The 14033-nt window shown below is 45.3% G+C and overlaps 1 protein-coding gene across 1 annotated transcript in view; it reads left to right on the top strand.

Annotated features, from left to right (window-relative positions):
• The window catches only part of PAK3 (p21 (RAC1) activated kinase 3), a 73989-nt gene extending 61009 nt beyond the window's left edge, over positions 1 to 12980 (top strand). The window contains exons 10-15 of the mRNA XM_063141863.1: positions 982 to 1094; positions 2241 to 2358; positions 3323 to 3422; positions 5605 to 5801; positions 8810 to 8947; positions 12104 to 12980. Coding sequence (XP_062997933.1) covers positions 982 to 1094; positions 2241 to 2358; positions 3323 to 3422; positions 5605 to 5801; positions 8810 to 8947; positions 12104 to 12193 — 756 coding nt within the window. The 3' untranslated portion in view covers positions 12194 to 12980. The remainder of the gene's footprint in view (positions 1 to 981; positions 1095 to 2240; positions 2359 to 3322; positions 3423 to 5604; positions 5802 to 8809; positions 8948 to 12103) is intronic.
• The last annotated feature ends 1053 nt before the right edge of the window (positions 12981 to 14033 follow it).

The following is a 14033-nucleotide window of genomic DNA, read 5'->3' as shown; positions in this document are numbered from 1 at the left end:
TCAGTTGGCCTTAATAATGGAAACTAAAGAAAATTCATCTGGAGGTCAAAGGCCTATCTTTAAACCATGCAATTATGCATAGCTGGTGTCAAACTATGCATGGTGACCGAAGTGTGACCCAGATAATGATTGGTGACACAGAGAATGGGGAAGGCCTTTGAACTTCCTCTAATGTTGAGTTGTCACCTCAATGTTCATGCCTTTCTCACAGTTGTGGGAAAAGGTCAGGATTTTCAAGATTGGGAAGAAAGGGGGAATTGAGGTACCATCCAGACCCATTAATGTCTATGCGAGTTTTGCTGTTGATCTCAGCAAAATGTGAGCATCACTGTCAACATCAGTGCTGGAACACCTAAACAAAGTTGACTAGCTAGTTCCAGATAGACAGAAGTTGCCCCTGGCTTTAGTAGGAGCGACATCTTCCAGGAATCTGGCTCAGATACTGTAGAAACCATTTTACAGATGAAAATGGGCACACTTTGGGGGCATTCTCCCAATAAGTAGCATGACTACTGTCTTGGAATCACATAGACTTATTACCTACGTCTGAAGCTTGATGCTCAGCTGCTGTACATTATATTCTGTGGCTGCAGAACCTCTTTCACCTCACTAGGGATGTCAAAGGAATCCATCCGGAGGGTCCAGCTCACTGAGATTTCACGTCCTCTCCCCCCAAGACTTCAGCTCACTGTCGCATGAGCTGGCCTGACTCACTCTGCATCTAGTTGGGCAATTTCACACAGATTTTCGGGTTCTAAATTTATTTTTTACACAAATGGCCGCCACAGTTTTCGTAGTTTGAGCAAACCAAGCCAACATTTGCACAAGTTGAGGCCCAAAGGTGCGCAAATTATGCAAACTGCAACTGAAATTTGCGCAAGTGGGGATGTCTCCAGTTGAGTTCATTTGGTGCTTCTGGTTTTGGTCATTTTTTAAAAATGAAAATATCTGTCTATCTATGTCATGAAAATGTCATTTCAGGTCGCTATAAAACAAATGAATCTCCAGCAGCAACCCAAAAAAGAATTAATAATTAATGAAATCCTGGTCATGAGGGAAAATAAGAATTCGAACATTGTGAACTATTTAGACAGGTAAGTGATGCCAGGTGTTTGCTAGGATGTTTTCACTAGATGATGATGATGATGATTGGGATAATAGCTAAAAGGAGACTGAGGCCTTAGCTAGACTTACCTTTTATCCCATGACGGAGGAGGGAAGATCTTGTGTTGTGTTTAACACGTGATCCCTCATCCGTTTACACGTGACACGCGATGACCTCAGAAGGAGAGGTGTCACGCCCGCCATTTTTTTTTAAAGGAGCAGCAGCGCATGAACGCTCGTGCGCAAAAGGTAAGTATTTTTAAAAAATATAATTTAATTTCCCTGCTCCCCCCTACCCCTGATGGGCGCTGCGCCCCGTGCAAGGAATCGTGTAGAGCCAAGTCAACCCACGGCAACGGGCCACATGTTCTGCGGTCTCAGGCTCAGCCCGGGACTGCGGAAAAACCAGGGCCAAAGTGGAGGGCTGTATCCCGGGGCTAGGGAGGGAATCATCCCTCCCTGATCCCAGGATCCCCTGTGCATCATGTAGATGCACAGGGACAATCCCAGGGTTCACCCCGGGATAAAGCCCTGTCTAGCTATGGCTTTATTCTGCTTCTTGTGAGGAACTGTGCCTTCGTTATCATTGTTAAGCTGGAACTGTGAGCCGTTTGGATGAGAACAGAAAAAGCAGAGAAAAAGGGGGAAAGAGGGTTATTTGGGGTGGCCAAGTATTCATCCCCCCCCAAAAGAGGGCAAAATTTGCATGAATTTTTCCAAATTTAGTGAGGGCAAAGGGCAGGCTGCTTGGCACACAGGTCTCTCCTCCAACACCCTGCTACCATCTCCCAGCATCTGCTGCCTGAGGTTACCGCCTCGCTCTGCCTAGCGGTAGAGCCGGCCCTGATAGCAAGTAAGCTCTGTGCATCTTGGTAGGTCACATGTTATTTGGCCCAGCATTAATTTTGTCTTCAGTCTGCCAGGCCACACTAGCCATGACCTGAAGCCTGTGTCTGGCCTTTGCCTAGTAAGGGTGAAAATCCCATGCATGTTTATACAGAAAAATGTCCTTACAATGCAATATTGTAATTTTATTTTAATTTTTACATACGTAGTTGTTCTTTGAGACGAGGGGCCTTTGTCCAGGAAGTTGGTCTATAAATGTTTGAAATAAATAAATGCATTTGATGTTTCAGTTACCTTGTCGGCGATGAACTTTGGGTCGTAATGGAGTACTTGGCTGGGGGCTCATTGACGGACGTTGTTACTGAAACGTGTATGGATGAAGGACAGATAGCCGCTGTCTGTAGGGAGGTAAGAGAATTTGCACTGTGATGCTGTAAGACTGTCCTGCAAACTCTTAGAATTGCTTTGCTTATACATTGGTCTGGTTCAGATCTACATATCTTGACTTAGTAAAGCCAAGCTTAGAATGAGCCTCATGTTCCCATGGTCCCTTTCCTTCGCAGGATGCCATGATTAACTCTGGACTTTTTTCATCCATTGTTTTTCTTTACATCTGAACCAGAAAAGTGTGGCTACCAAGGTCAGAATCAATCAGGGTGATGGATCCAAAGTTACTCATAAATCTACTGAAATCAATGGAACTTAAAGTCATAGAACTGTGAAGTTGGAAGGGACCACAAGGATCATCTAGTCCAACCCTTTGCAATATGCTTGAAAACCAATTAAACCACCCATGGGAGGTGGTTGTCCAGCCTCTTCTTAAAAGCCTCCAGAGATGGAGAACCCATAACCTCCAGAGGTAGACTGTTCCATTCTCCTGCAGATCTTACCACCAGGAAGTTTTCCCTTAAATTTAATTGGAACCTATAGGGAGGTATAACTATAGCTATAGCTATAGGGAGCTATAACTTATACCTATTATTTTGGGTCCTAATTTCTGTGGCCATGGAAAATAGTTCTTGACTATCTTCCCTGTGGCACACCTTTATGAACCTGAACACTGCTATCATGTCTCCCCTCAGTTTTATTTTCTCCAGACTGAACATCCCAAGTTCCTTCAGCCTGTCCTCATAGGGCCTGTCCTCAAGACCCTGTATCCTCTTTGTTGCCCTCCTCTGAACTTGTTCTAACCTGTCAATTTCCTTCTGGAAATGCCCATAATCATACACAATACTCCAGGTGTGGTCTCCAATCCCTATGGAGTCATATCATTTCTTGTTACTTGTACTGTTCTCCTTTTAAATGGTTGTTGTTGCTTTTATTATTATTGTTGTTGTTATTGTTATTGTTATTTTTATTTTATAAATATCAGTGCCTGCAAGCTCTGGATTTCTTGCATTCAAACCAAGTGATCCATAGAGACATCAAGAGTGACAACATCCTTCTTGGGATGGACGGATCTGTCAAACTGAGTACGTATTCTCTTTAAGGTTCTGTTGTTGCAGTGATTGGGGTGTGTTTTGTTCCTCACCAGTTGTTGCCCCTTATCAGGGCAGAGCTGATGGTATAACTTCCGTGCTCCAACAAAAATCAAACAAGAAGAGATGAGATGTGGTACCAAAGGGAATTTCAGTTGCAGTCAAGTCTGACATCTCTAGATGGCCATCCTTATCTAGGCACGTCAGTGGATTCCAACAGGAATAGTTTTGGGGGAACTCCTAGCTGTGTGGACTGCCATGGAGCAATGGAAAGATAAATGTGGTGAAAAGAAAATGTGCTTTAAAAAATGAATACATTATAGTTCTATTTATGGCATTTGTACCCGCTCTTGCTCCAAGGAATTTACGGCAGCAAATTCCCCATTTTATGTTCACAACAATCTTGTGAAGTAAGTTAGGCTAAGCGTTCATGACAGGTGTAAGCTCGTCAAAAGGGCTTGATGAGAAAGTGGGAATCTAAACTCTTTTGGGAAGAGACATAAGCGTGCGCAGCACATTTCATTAGAGTGTGCACCCAGGGAATATTTTCTAATTTATTTATTTATTTATTTATTTAAAGCATTTTTATAGCGCCACCTCACCATTTCTGGTATCATGGCGCTTTACAATCACATATAAAACAATTCTATTAAAAACCCTCAACCCACATTAAGACATAAAAACACTCATCCGCGATCCATTAAAAGCCCTCAACCAGTTTAAACCACCCCCTCCCCAAATTCTTGTGAAAATAAAAACGCCTTACAAAGGCGTTTGAAAGAATTGAGAGTGGGAGCCTGTCGAATCTCCAGTGGCACAATATTCCATAACCGGGGGCCAGCCACTGAAAAAGCCCTGGCCCCCGCACATTCCAATTTGTAGCGGGGGACCATTAGGGCGCCCTGCTCCTGAGAGCGAGTCTGCCAATGGTGAGACGCAGGAGAAAGGCGAGTACTCAGGTATCCAGGACCCAAGCAATGCCGGGCCTTATACATGGTCAACAAGACCTTGCAGTGAACCCCAGCAGCCACCGTCAGCCAATGAAGCTTCCGAAGGACCAAAGTAATAGAAGACCACTTTGGGAGCCCCTTGACCAATCTGGCTGCTGGATTTTGTACAGCCTGTAGGCGTTGGATTTGCTTCAAGGGAAGCCCTGTATACAACAGGTTGCAATAGTCCAGCCTGGAGGTAACTAGGGCATGGACTGCGATGGTAAAGTGAGCCTCTGACAGAAAGGGGCAAACTTGGTGGAGCACATGTAGTTGATAAAAGCAGTGAACATTTATTCAATAGCAGTCATAAAGGACATTATTTTTATTCATTTATTTATTAAACTCTATGAGCCTCGTGTGGCGCAGAGCGGTAAAGCAGCAGTTTCTGAAGCTGAAACTCTCCCCACGGCCTGAGTTCGATCCCAGCGGAAGCTGGTTTCAGGCAGCTGGCTCGGGTTGACTCAGCCTTCCATCCTCCCGAGGTCGGTAAAATGAATACCCAGTTAGCTGGGGGAAAGGTAATAACAGCCGGGGAAGGCAACGGCAAACCACCCCGCTATAAGGCCTGCCAAGAAAATGTCAGTGAAAGCTGGCATCCCTCCAAGAGTCAGTAATGACTCAGTGCTTGCACGAGAGGTTCCTTTCCTTTCTTTTATTAAACACTGCAGGCACTGATGCCCTACTTAGCAGCCAGAGGGCAGTCGGAGGATCGTTCCCACTGTGTTTGGATACCCCTCTGGATCCCTACTCAATAGCCCCATTAATTTGGTGCTTATTGCTTGAGACATTAGGGTGGGCCCAGTGTCTCACCCCTTGCGCACACCTATGGGAAGAGATCGTCAAGAAGCGGGAGGGGAGAGGACATCTCATGATGAGACTGGAACACAGTAGAACAGGGGTGGACACCGTCAAGGGACTGGGGGGCTGCATTCCCCCCCGACTCCACCAGGGGTCGCACATCTGCCCCTCTCTGCCACAGCTTGATTGCCCCCTCCTTGATATCTTCTTTCACTCCCTCTTTCTCGGTCTGAATGTTATCTTTGTTTGACTGCTACGATATTGACAAGGCCATTCTGAATTTGAATCCTTTCCTCTTTTCTGCACCTCCTCCTGGTCCTTTTGCTTGCATCTTCCGCTGGTTTTGTATTTCCTGCCTGATTTCTTTGCTTTTCCTTCCTCTGCAGCTGACTTTGGTTTCTGCGCTCAGATCACTCCTGAGCAGAGTAAACGGAGTACAATGGTGGGGACCCCTTACTGGATGGCGCCAGAAGTGGTAACAAGGAAAGCGTACGGCCCCAAAGTGGACATCTGGTCTTTAGGGATCATGGCAATAGAAATGGTGGAAGGAGAACCTCCGTATCTCAATGAAAATCCTCTCAGGGTAAGATCAAAGTCCAGTGTTCTTGGTTGTTGTTTTTTTAAACTATCCCAAATGGGAGGCTGTGCTGGAACTCACATCAATCCCATGCGTTGACTGCACATTGGATGTACACCAAAATCAATGGCACTGCTATGGCTGGACTATGAGGTGCAACCACCCAGAGAGCTTCGGCTATGGGGCGGTATATAAATGTAATAAATAAATAAATAAGTCCAGGGTGGTCTCCAGAAAACCACCTTTCAGGCAGCAGAAGCTGCAACAGCTCATCTTCTTATTGCTGCACTGCCCAAAAGAATGTGCTGAGGTGGCGGTGGCTGGCTGGTGAAGGCTGTGGTCCAACCCCCAGAGTCCGCCATTTTAAATTAAACTATTTTTATTTGCTCATTTTGAATAGCAGCAACTTGAGCCAGTCAGATACTATCTTGGTGTGCGTGTGTGTGAGAGTAGCCGACATGACCTTGAGGACATCACTGCTCTGATGTCCCCAAGGTCATGGGTTGTTGTGCTTGTTTGTTTTGTTTTGTTACAGAGCCCTGCGGCATAATATATACTTTCTCCCTTATTCAGCCATGATTCAGGCTCCTGAGACTGCATTATGTATTGCCCTCAGAATTAAGAACATAAGAACATAAGAAGAGCCCTGATGCTGGATCAGACCAAGGGTCCAGCTAGTCCAGCACTCTGTTCACACAGTGGCCAACCAGCCATCGGCCAGGGATGAACAAGCAGGACATGGTGCAACAGCACCCTCCCCGCCCATGTTCCCCAGCAACTGGTGCACACAGGCTGACTGCCTCGAATACTGGAGATTACACACAACCATCAGGGCTAGTAGCCATGGATAGCCTTCTCCTCCAAGAATTTATCCACCCCCTTTTAAAGCCATCTAAAGTGGTGTCCATCACTACATCTTGTGGTAGTGAGTTCCGTAATTTAACTAGGCACTGTGTGAAGAAAGTACTTTCTTTTATTTGTCCTGGATCTCCCACCAATCAGCTTCATGGGATGACCCCGGGTTCTAGTATTTTGAGAGAGGGAGAAAAATGTCTCCCTATCCACATTCTTCATACCATGCCTAATTGTGAGCACAGCTTTGCAGCCATAAGGACGAGAAACTTAATAGGACCTAGTGAGTTCAATATGAGAATGTCAAGAGTCAAGCCCAGGACTTCCTGTTGTTAGCTCTACCTCACAGCCACTCTGAGATGGCAACGCTCTCGAGTGAAGAGGAAATGCAAATATTGTCCACCCTTATTTATTTATTATTACATATTTATACTGCCCAATAGCCAAAGCTGTCTGGGCAGTTCAAAATCAAAACCATAATATAGAAAGCTCAAAATTTAAAACTATAAGAAAATTTAAAAAGTTGTAATCCAGGGAAGCCTTGTCTAAAAAGTTGTGCTTTCAGGAGGCATTTGAAAGATGTTACATTTTCCACCTCCCGATCCACACGAGGGAGGGTTTTCCAGAGGGTGGGGGCCGCTACAGTTATCCATGCTCTGATAACCTCTCGCTTGGATTACTGCAATGCGTTATACGTGGGGCTGCCTTTGAAAACGGTCCGGAAGCTTCAGCTGGTACAAAACAGGGCAGCAAGGTTATTAACAGGGACTGGCTGGCGAGATCACATTACGCCAGTCCTTTTACAACTTCATTGGCTGCCAGTCCAGGTCCGGGCCCGATTCAAAGTGCTGGTATTGACATTTAAAGCCCTAAACGGTTTGGGGCCAGGCTATCTGAAGGAACGCCTCCTCCCATATGTACCTGCCCGGACCTTAAGATCATCTACAGGGGCCCTTCTCCGTGAGCCCCTGCCAAAGGAAGTGAGGCAGGTGGCTACTAGGAGGAGGGCTTTCTCCGCTGTGGCACCCCGGTTGTGGAACGAGCTCCCCAGAGAGGTCCGCCTGGCGCCTACACTGTACTGCTTTCGTCGCCAGCTGAAGACCTTTTTATTCACTCAGTATTTTAACACTTAATTTTAACTTAAATTTAAATTTTACTGTTTTAACTCTGTATTTTAATCTTATATCAACTTTGCTGTGTGGTTTTATCCTGGTTGCGCTTTTTATACTGTATTTCGTAATTGTGTTTTAACCTGTTGGGTGTTTTACTGTGGTTTTAATTTTTGTGAACCACCCAGAGAGCTTCGGCTATTGGGCGGTATAAAAATGTAATAAATAAATAAATAAATACAGAGAAGGCCCTCCATCATGGTTCTTCGTGACAACATTCTGTTCATCTTGGGATGACAACAAAAACTAACAGAGAGGACGGCAACTTAATTTCCCACTAAGACAGCAAGCAGGGGCCTGGTAAAATGTGCTGAAATTGGTTGTGTTAGCAGAAATACTTGAATTTGGGAAAGTCCATAACTGAGTGGTAGAGTACATGGTTGTATGAGAAGAACCCAGATGGGTGACAAAGAAGGAGAGAGGCAGAGCCTTATCGGTGGTTGCACCATGCTTGCGGAATGCTCACCCCAGGGAGTTTAGCCTGACACCAGTGGAGGCTGGTGACTCCGATGTCAGTGGGGTAGTGAATCCGCTCCAGGTTTCAGTCAGAACCAGCCAGAAGACTAAAGGAGCTCTCGAAGGCCAGCCTCCACTGCTTGACACCTATTTTGTTATCTTTTTGGTGCCTGGCAACCCCCTTTTTATTCTCCCAGCCATTTTCATTCATCCTTAATCCTTGATGGGTTTTATTCTCTGTTGTTTTTTGTGCTGCTTTTACTCAGTTTTGGTTACATATCTTCTCTCTCTCTCTCTCTCTCTCTCTCTCTCTCTCATATCTATATCCTAATACTACTCCTTGTTTTATGTTGTCAGTTTCTTTTTATTGATTGTATTGTGTTTTTATGTGTTTGTAACCCCTGGGAGATTTATTGCTGTTGTTGTTATTACTTTGGAAGGGTGAGATAGAAATCTCTACATAATTTTTTTTTAAATGAAATGACAGCAGAGAACTGCCTCTAAGGAATCCATATCGTGTCTGTTTCTGTCCTTTAGGCTTTGTATTTGATAGCCACAAACGGGACACCGGAACTTCAGAACCCAGAGAGGCTTTCTGCCGTTTTCCGAGACTTTTTGAACCGCTGCCTGGAGATGGACGTTGACAGGCGAGGGTCTGCGAAGGAACTCTTGCAGGTAAACGGGAAGGATAGGAGAGAGGGTGAAAGCGCGTGGGCCGATTGGGTTGAAGGAGGAGGCCTCTCCTGAGCCCTTTATAACTTGAGCCTGTTATTCCGTGTCCTCGATCCTCCCAGAGTGCAGAACACGGAATAACGGGCTCAAGTTAAAGGAAGCCAGATTCCAGCTGGACATCAGGAAAAACTTCCTGACTGTTAGAGCAGTACGACAATGGAACCAGTTACCTAGGGAGGTCGTGGGCTCTCCCACACTAGAGGCCTTCAAGAGGCAGCTGGACAACCATCTGTCAGGGATGATTTAGGGTGGATTCCTGGATTGAGCAGGGGGTTGGACTCGATGGCCTTGTAGGCCCCTTCCAACTCTGCTATTCTATGATTCTATGATTCTATGTTGGGTCTCCTCCTAAAATGGCATCGTGACCTGGGGAGGAGTGGATCAGATCAGGGTTCCTGTATCTGCTCTGCATTCCCTTCAGAGGTGCAGTGTGAACATGAGGCCTTTCTGCAGGATCTCTGCTCCTCCTGCATCCCCCTCCCACATCCCATGCATTACAGGAGTCCCAAGGTGCAAGCATGGGAAAGGAAGATGCTGTCATGTATCAACAGAGTTCACCTGTTAGAGGATTGCAAATTCATTGAATATCCCTTGGTTCCTCTACAACACTGGTGCCAATGAGGGCGCCCGATTGAGTCTGGTGGGCTCCCCCACATCCACCCCCCCACCCCGACCCAGTTCCTTGAGCAATCCATGGCTTGGTGACTGCCCGGCAACTGTCATCCAGAGCCTTCATTGTGCTCAAATGGGGCCTTGACAGCCACCATTTACACAACATGGGACATATGCCATTTCCGGAGGCTCTCTTGTGCACAACAATGGAAGCCCCAGATGAGGGTGAGCAGCCTTGTAGCTCCATCAGGTGCTGGCCAGGCTGGAAAAAAGCTTGCACAGTGTCAAAAGTAGGGATGGGCCACGGCAGCTTGGAGGGCGTCCAGCGGAACCGCAGGTGGGTGAGTCTCTCCATCCCTTTTTCATTCCAAGGCCACATTCCAGTGGGGGGCAGCGGTGACCGCAAAAGGGGTGCAGGGAAAATATGTATATATATATAACAAATACTGGCATATTGGAACTTAAAGTACTTAAGCTTTAGGAGAAGCATTTTAACCTTTCAGAATTTGCTGGGAAACTCCCAAATGATTCATGATGATGTGGGGTGGGGAGTGTGATCCACCTAGTGTCTGGAGAATGCTGGGAGGCTGGGTATGGACCCTAGGCAGGCCTGATGTGATCCCTGGGTCTGAGGTTCAACATCCATGATCTACACGTATTTACCGGATGGTTCCTGGAAGGATCAGATGGTACTCCTTTCCTGTCACTCCTCTATATGTGGCGAGGAGGAATAGCCTAAAATCCAATATCATGGGGCCCACATTACAGAGTCAAGGTTTTATCCGGATAATCGACTGTGCAATTTGGCCATACGCATGCGGATCTAATGTGAATGAATGAATGTTTGTTTATTTCGGTCATAGACCAGCACAACAGAAAACATCATCACATGTTTTTAATATTAAAAACCCCAATATACAATAAAATAAAATACATAAAAATCCATTAAAAAAATCCATACATACCCATAATATACCCACACATGGACGTCCAGTGGCATTGGGAGCAAGACATGTGTGTTGGATGGAAGGATGGGGCACTCTCATTTCCCAGTCAAGGACACTGGAGTAATTGGGTAAAGATTAGCCTTTGATGATTTGGCCAAAGGTTTGATTTGGCCTTCAGCGACTTGAATGATCAAACTGATTCCAATAACAACAACAACAACAACAACATCAGGGGATATAAAAGTTTTGTCTGGGGTGTTGGACATGTGATACTTTGTCCACACATGCACTGCTGTTGCTGTTACCAATGGTGTGTTATGCCTGTGTGCACAATGCTTGGCAGGGTGGAATCTGATTGTTAGAGCAGTGCGACAATGGAACCAGTTACCTAGGGAGGTTGTGGGCTGTCCCACCCTAGAGGCCTTCAAGAGGCAGCTGGACAACCGTCTGTCAGGGATGCTTTAGGGTGGATTCCTGCATTGAGCAGGGGGTTGGACTCGATGGCCTTGTAGGCCCCTTCCAACTCTGCTATTCTATGATTCTATGAGTGTGGACCAAGCAAACTGACACACGGTCTCAAGGAACAGGCCAAAAGGAAATAGCACTCCTTCAAACCGCAAACTCTGGTGAAGCGGGACACCAGTATTATAGACAAAATGGAGTGACTGACAAATAAAAGGGAAGTACCAGCATGTGTGGTGAACACTCAAATTTTGAAGAAGTACATTGCCCCCACAAAAAACCACCACCACCACCACCACCACAGCAACACACTAAGGGCCAATAGCTATGCCCAAACATTCCTAATAACCAGGGAACACAGGGTGACAATTGGTAAAGAAAAATGGAACCTGAAGGCGGGTGGGGTATTTTTCATGGGAGTGGCTGAGTAGAACTAGAATTCTTTTTACTAATTGTGTATATTAATCATCATTTTAATACTTTGCTATTTACACTGCTTATGTATTTTGCTATATTAAATGATTGATATATATTATTAATAAATGAATAGGCCTTAACTGGAGCATCCGATTTAGGAAGGAGCCTACACTGCAACATTGTGTTGGTGATAGGGATGCCTTTAAAATATGCAACAGAATCAAATGAGTTCAGATTTCTATGAATTGGACCCGCAGATTCTGCAGTGGGCTGGCTTAACATATAAATTTGGTGGACTTGCAGCCTGATCTTTTTTAAAAAAAACTTTCTGGAATTTTATGCAAATTTAGTCATAAAAAACTTATATATTAGCTGAAAATTAGCATTTCTCACATAGGCTAAAGCAATTTGTATTGTGGGGGGCGGGCGTGTTTGCACATTTTCACTGGTGTGAATTTGGGCAAATGTAGATTTGTGGAAATTTGGGAATTTGGGGAAAAAACCAATTCCTTCAGCAAGCAGAGGATGGAATGAATCATAGCTGACAATCCGTGAAACACAGACTGAATGGATTTTGCAAAATCTGTGCATCCCTAGTTTCTGGTCCATCGGTCCATCAATCATTAGTAATCTCCTTCTCCTTCCTTTCCCCCCCTTTTAGCATCAGTTTTTAAAATTGGCCAAGCCACTCTCCAGCCTGACTCCGTTGATCATTGCCGCGAAGGAGGCGATAAAGAACAGTAGCCGTTAGCCCTTGGGAGGAGCACATGCCCATTCCGTCGCAGCGGGACTGAACCAAAACTCTTGTCAAACCTCAGACTCTTCTGCCGCAGGATGGGCGGGCTGAAAGCAACACTGTCAAGGTCAACAGGGGGTGAGGGGAGGCAGTCCTCTGCCCCTCCCCTAGAAGAGAAACCTATCACGTGTCTTCTACTTCCCTCTCTCAGATTCCTTAATTTATTTCTAAGGTGAGCAGGAGCCTCATCAATAGAGGTGGGACCGGAAGCCTTTTTGCCCATGTGGCTATTTCTGGGAGGGGGGCACCAATGGCACCGCACCGCATGAATGCTCCGCGCACTCACAGGAACAGCAGCCCGGGACAGGAACGGCAGCCCGGGTGGCCCCCTTTTCCTTCTGACTCTTTTCTGTTTGGCTTTGAAACTGCAGTCAGGTCCTCTTTCACTCCGCCTATTCAGAAAGGATCCAAACTGTTTGCTAGCTGTTGGTCTGTTCGCTGGTCATGCCATGAGGAGGATCACGAGGAAGTTTGCTTTATTTAACCAAAAAAATAATAATGATGGTGATGATGATGATAATAATAAACCAAGAAGCAGATCAATTCCAGCATCCTCTTTTGGGGGTTCATGCTTTGAAATCTAGAATACTGATAGCATTACGTTCCTGGGCAGCGTGATGATGATGTCATGAATATTGGTGCTTTTGTGTTGGTGAGTTTTTCCTTCTCAAAAGACTAAACAAAAATAGAATCCACATTGTTCTATCTGGGCTCGTAGGACAGAACAGCTATACCTACATGGCAATAGGACAGATTCTGCCAGGTACCCATTCCCTGAGCATGCCTTTTGCCATTTGAACTGAAGTTGATGGCTACTCCAGAGCCAATCCATTGATTGGTGAAACTAGGGTCAATGTTCCAGGTTGAAGAATCTTACCGGTCCCACACGTACTGGGAAGAAAGGTTCTTTTGTTTTGAGATAGCAACTTAAAGCTATAATCAGCCATTGCCCGTATCCATAATGGTACTGCTTTGAGGAAATGGTTCTCCTGTGACGTTATCCTAACTGAGTCCAGGAGAAATTTCAGCCTAGAGGTAATTGTGATGCCTTTCACTGAATCCATCCTTCTCCATAGCGAAACAAAAAAGATCCCATTAAGTCCCAATAAACAGGGTTTGGGAAGGGAGTAGCAGTTATTCTGGAATTCCTTCAGACTGTGTGTAGTGCAGTGGGCTTTGGCCTCCTAACTGAGCCCTGCTGTCCATGAAGCAAGAGTTCATGAAGGAGATGTAACTGAAGAGAAATGGTTAAGCTGCAAAGAGCATGAAAAACACAGTACTATATACACTATGAAGAGAATTTCTCCCCCAGACCCACTGTAAACTATGATCTGGAATGCAAAAGATTGAACCTGGAAATCTCAACTCCTTGTATGACTGAAGACTAGCAGTGTCTGTGCATATCTGTTAAACAAACAAGATAGCCTTGTTTAAACTAATTTGCATAGATGTTCCTTCCAACCTGAGTTGGGCACATTCAGTTCCCTTTTACTAAACAAAAATGGGCTATTTAAAAATATATATTTATTGCTAGGGTTACCGGCCATTTTACCATCCATTGCCTTTAAGGGCAGCTCAAGCAGCTGACATTAGCGATAGATAACTGTGCTTGTTGTCCATGTTGTGAAAAGCTTTACCTGTGGGTTTCTGTGCATCCCATTTAAGGGCACCAGAGCAGGCCAGGCTGTCGTTTTCTGACCAGTTGGCAATCCTAGTCATTGCTGTACTTTAGTAACAGCATCAAGGTGAAAAGATATGAAAGTGTGTGTGTGTGTGTGTGTGTGTGTGTGTGTGA

Source organism: Elgaria multicarinata, chromosome 15 (genome assembly GCF_023053635.1).
Source record: "Elgaria multicarinata webbii isolate HBS135686 ecotype San Diego chromosome 15, rElgMul1.1.pri, whole genome shotgun sequence".
In the NCBI taxonomy this organism is placed as follows: Eukaryota; Metazoa; Chordata; class Lepidosauria; order Squamata; family Anguidae; genus Elgaria; species Elgaria multicarinata.
The sequence above is the reverse complement of the archived record's forward strand: the minus strand, read 5'-3'. Positions and strand labels throughout refer to the sequence as shown.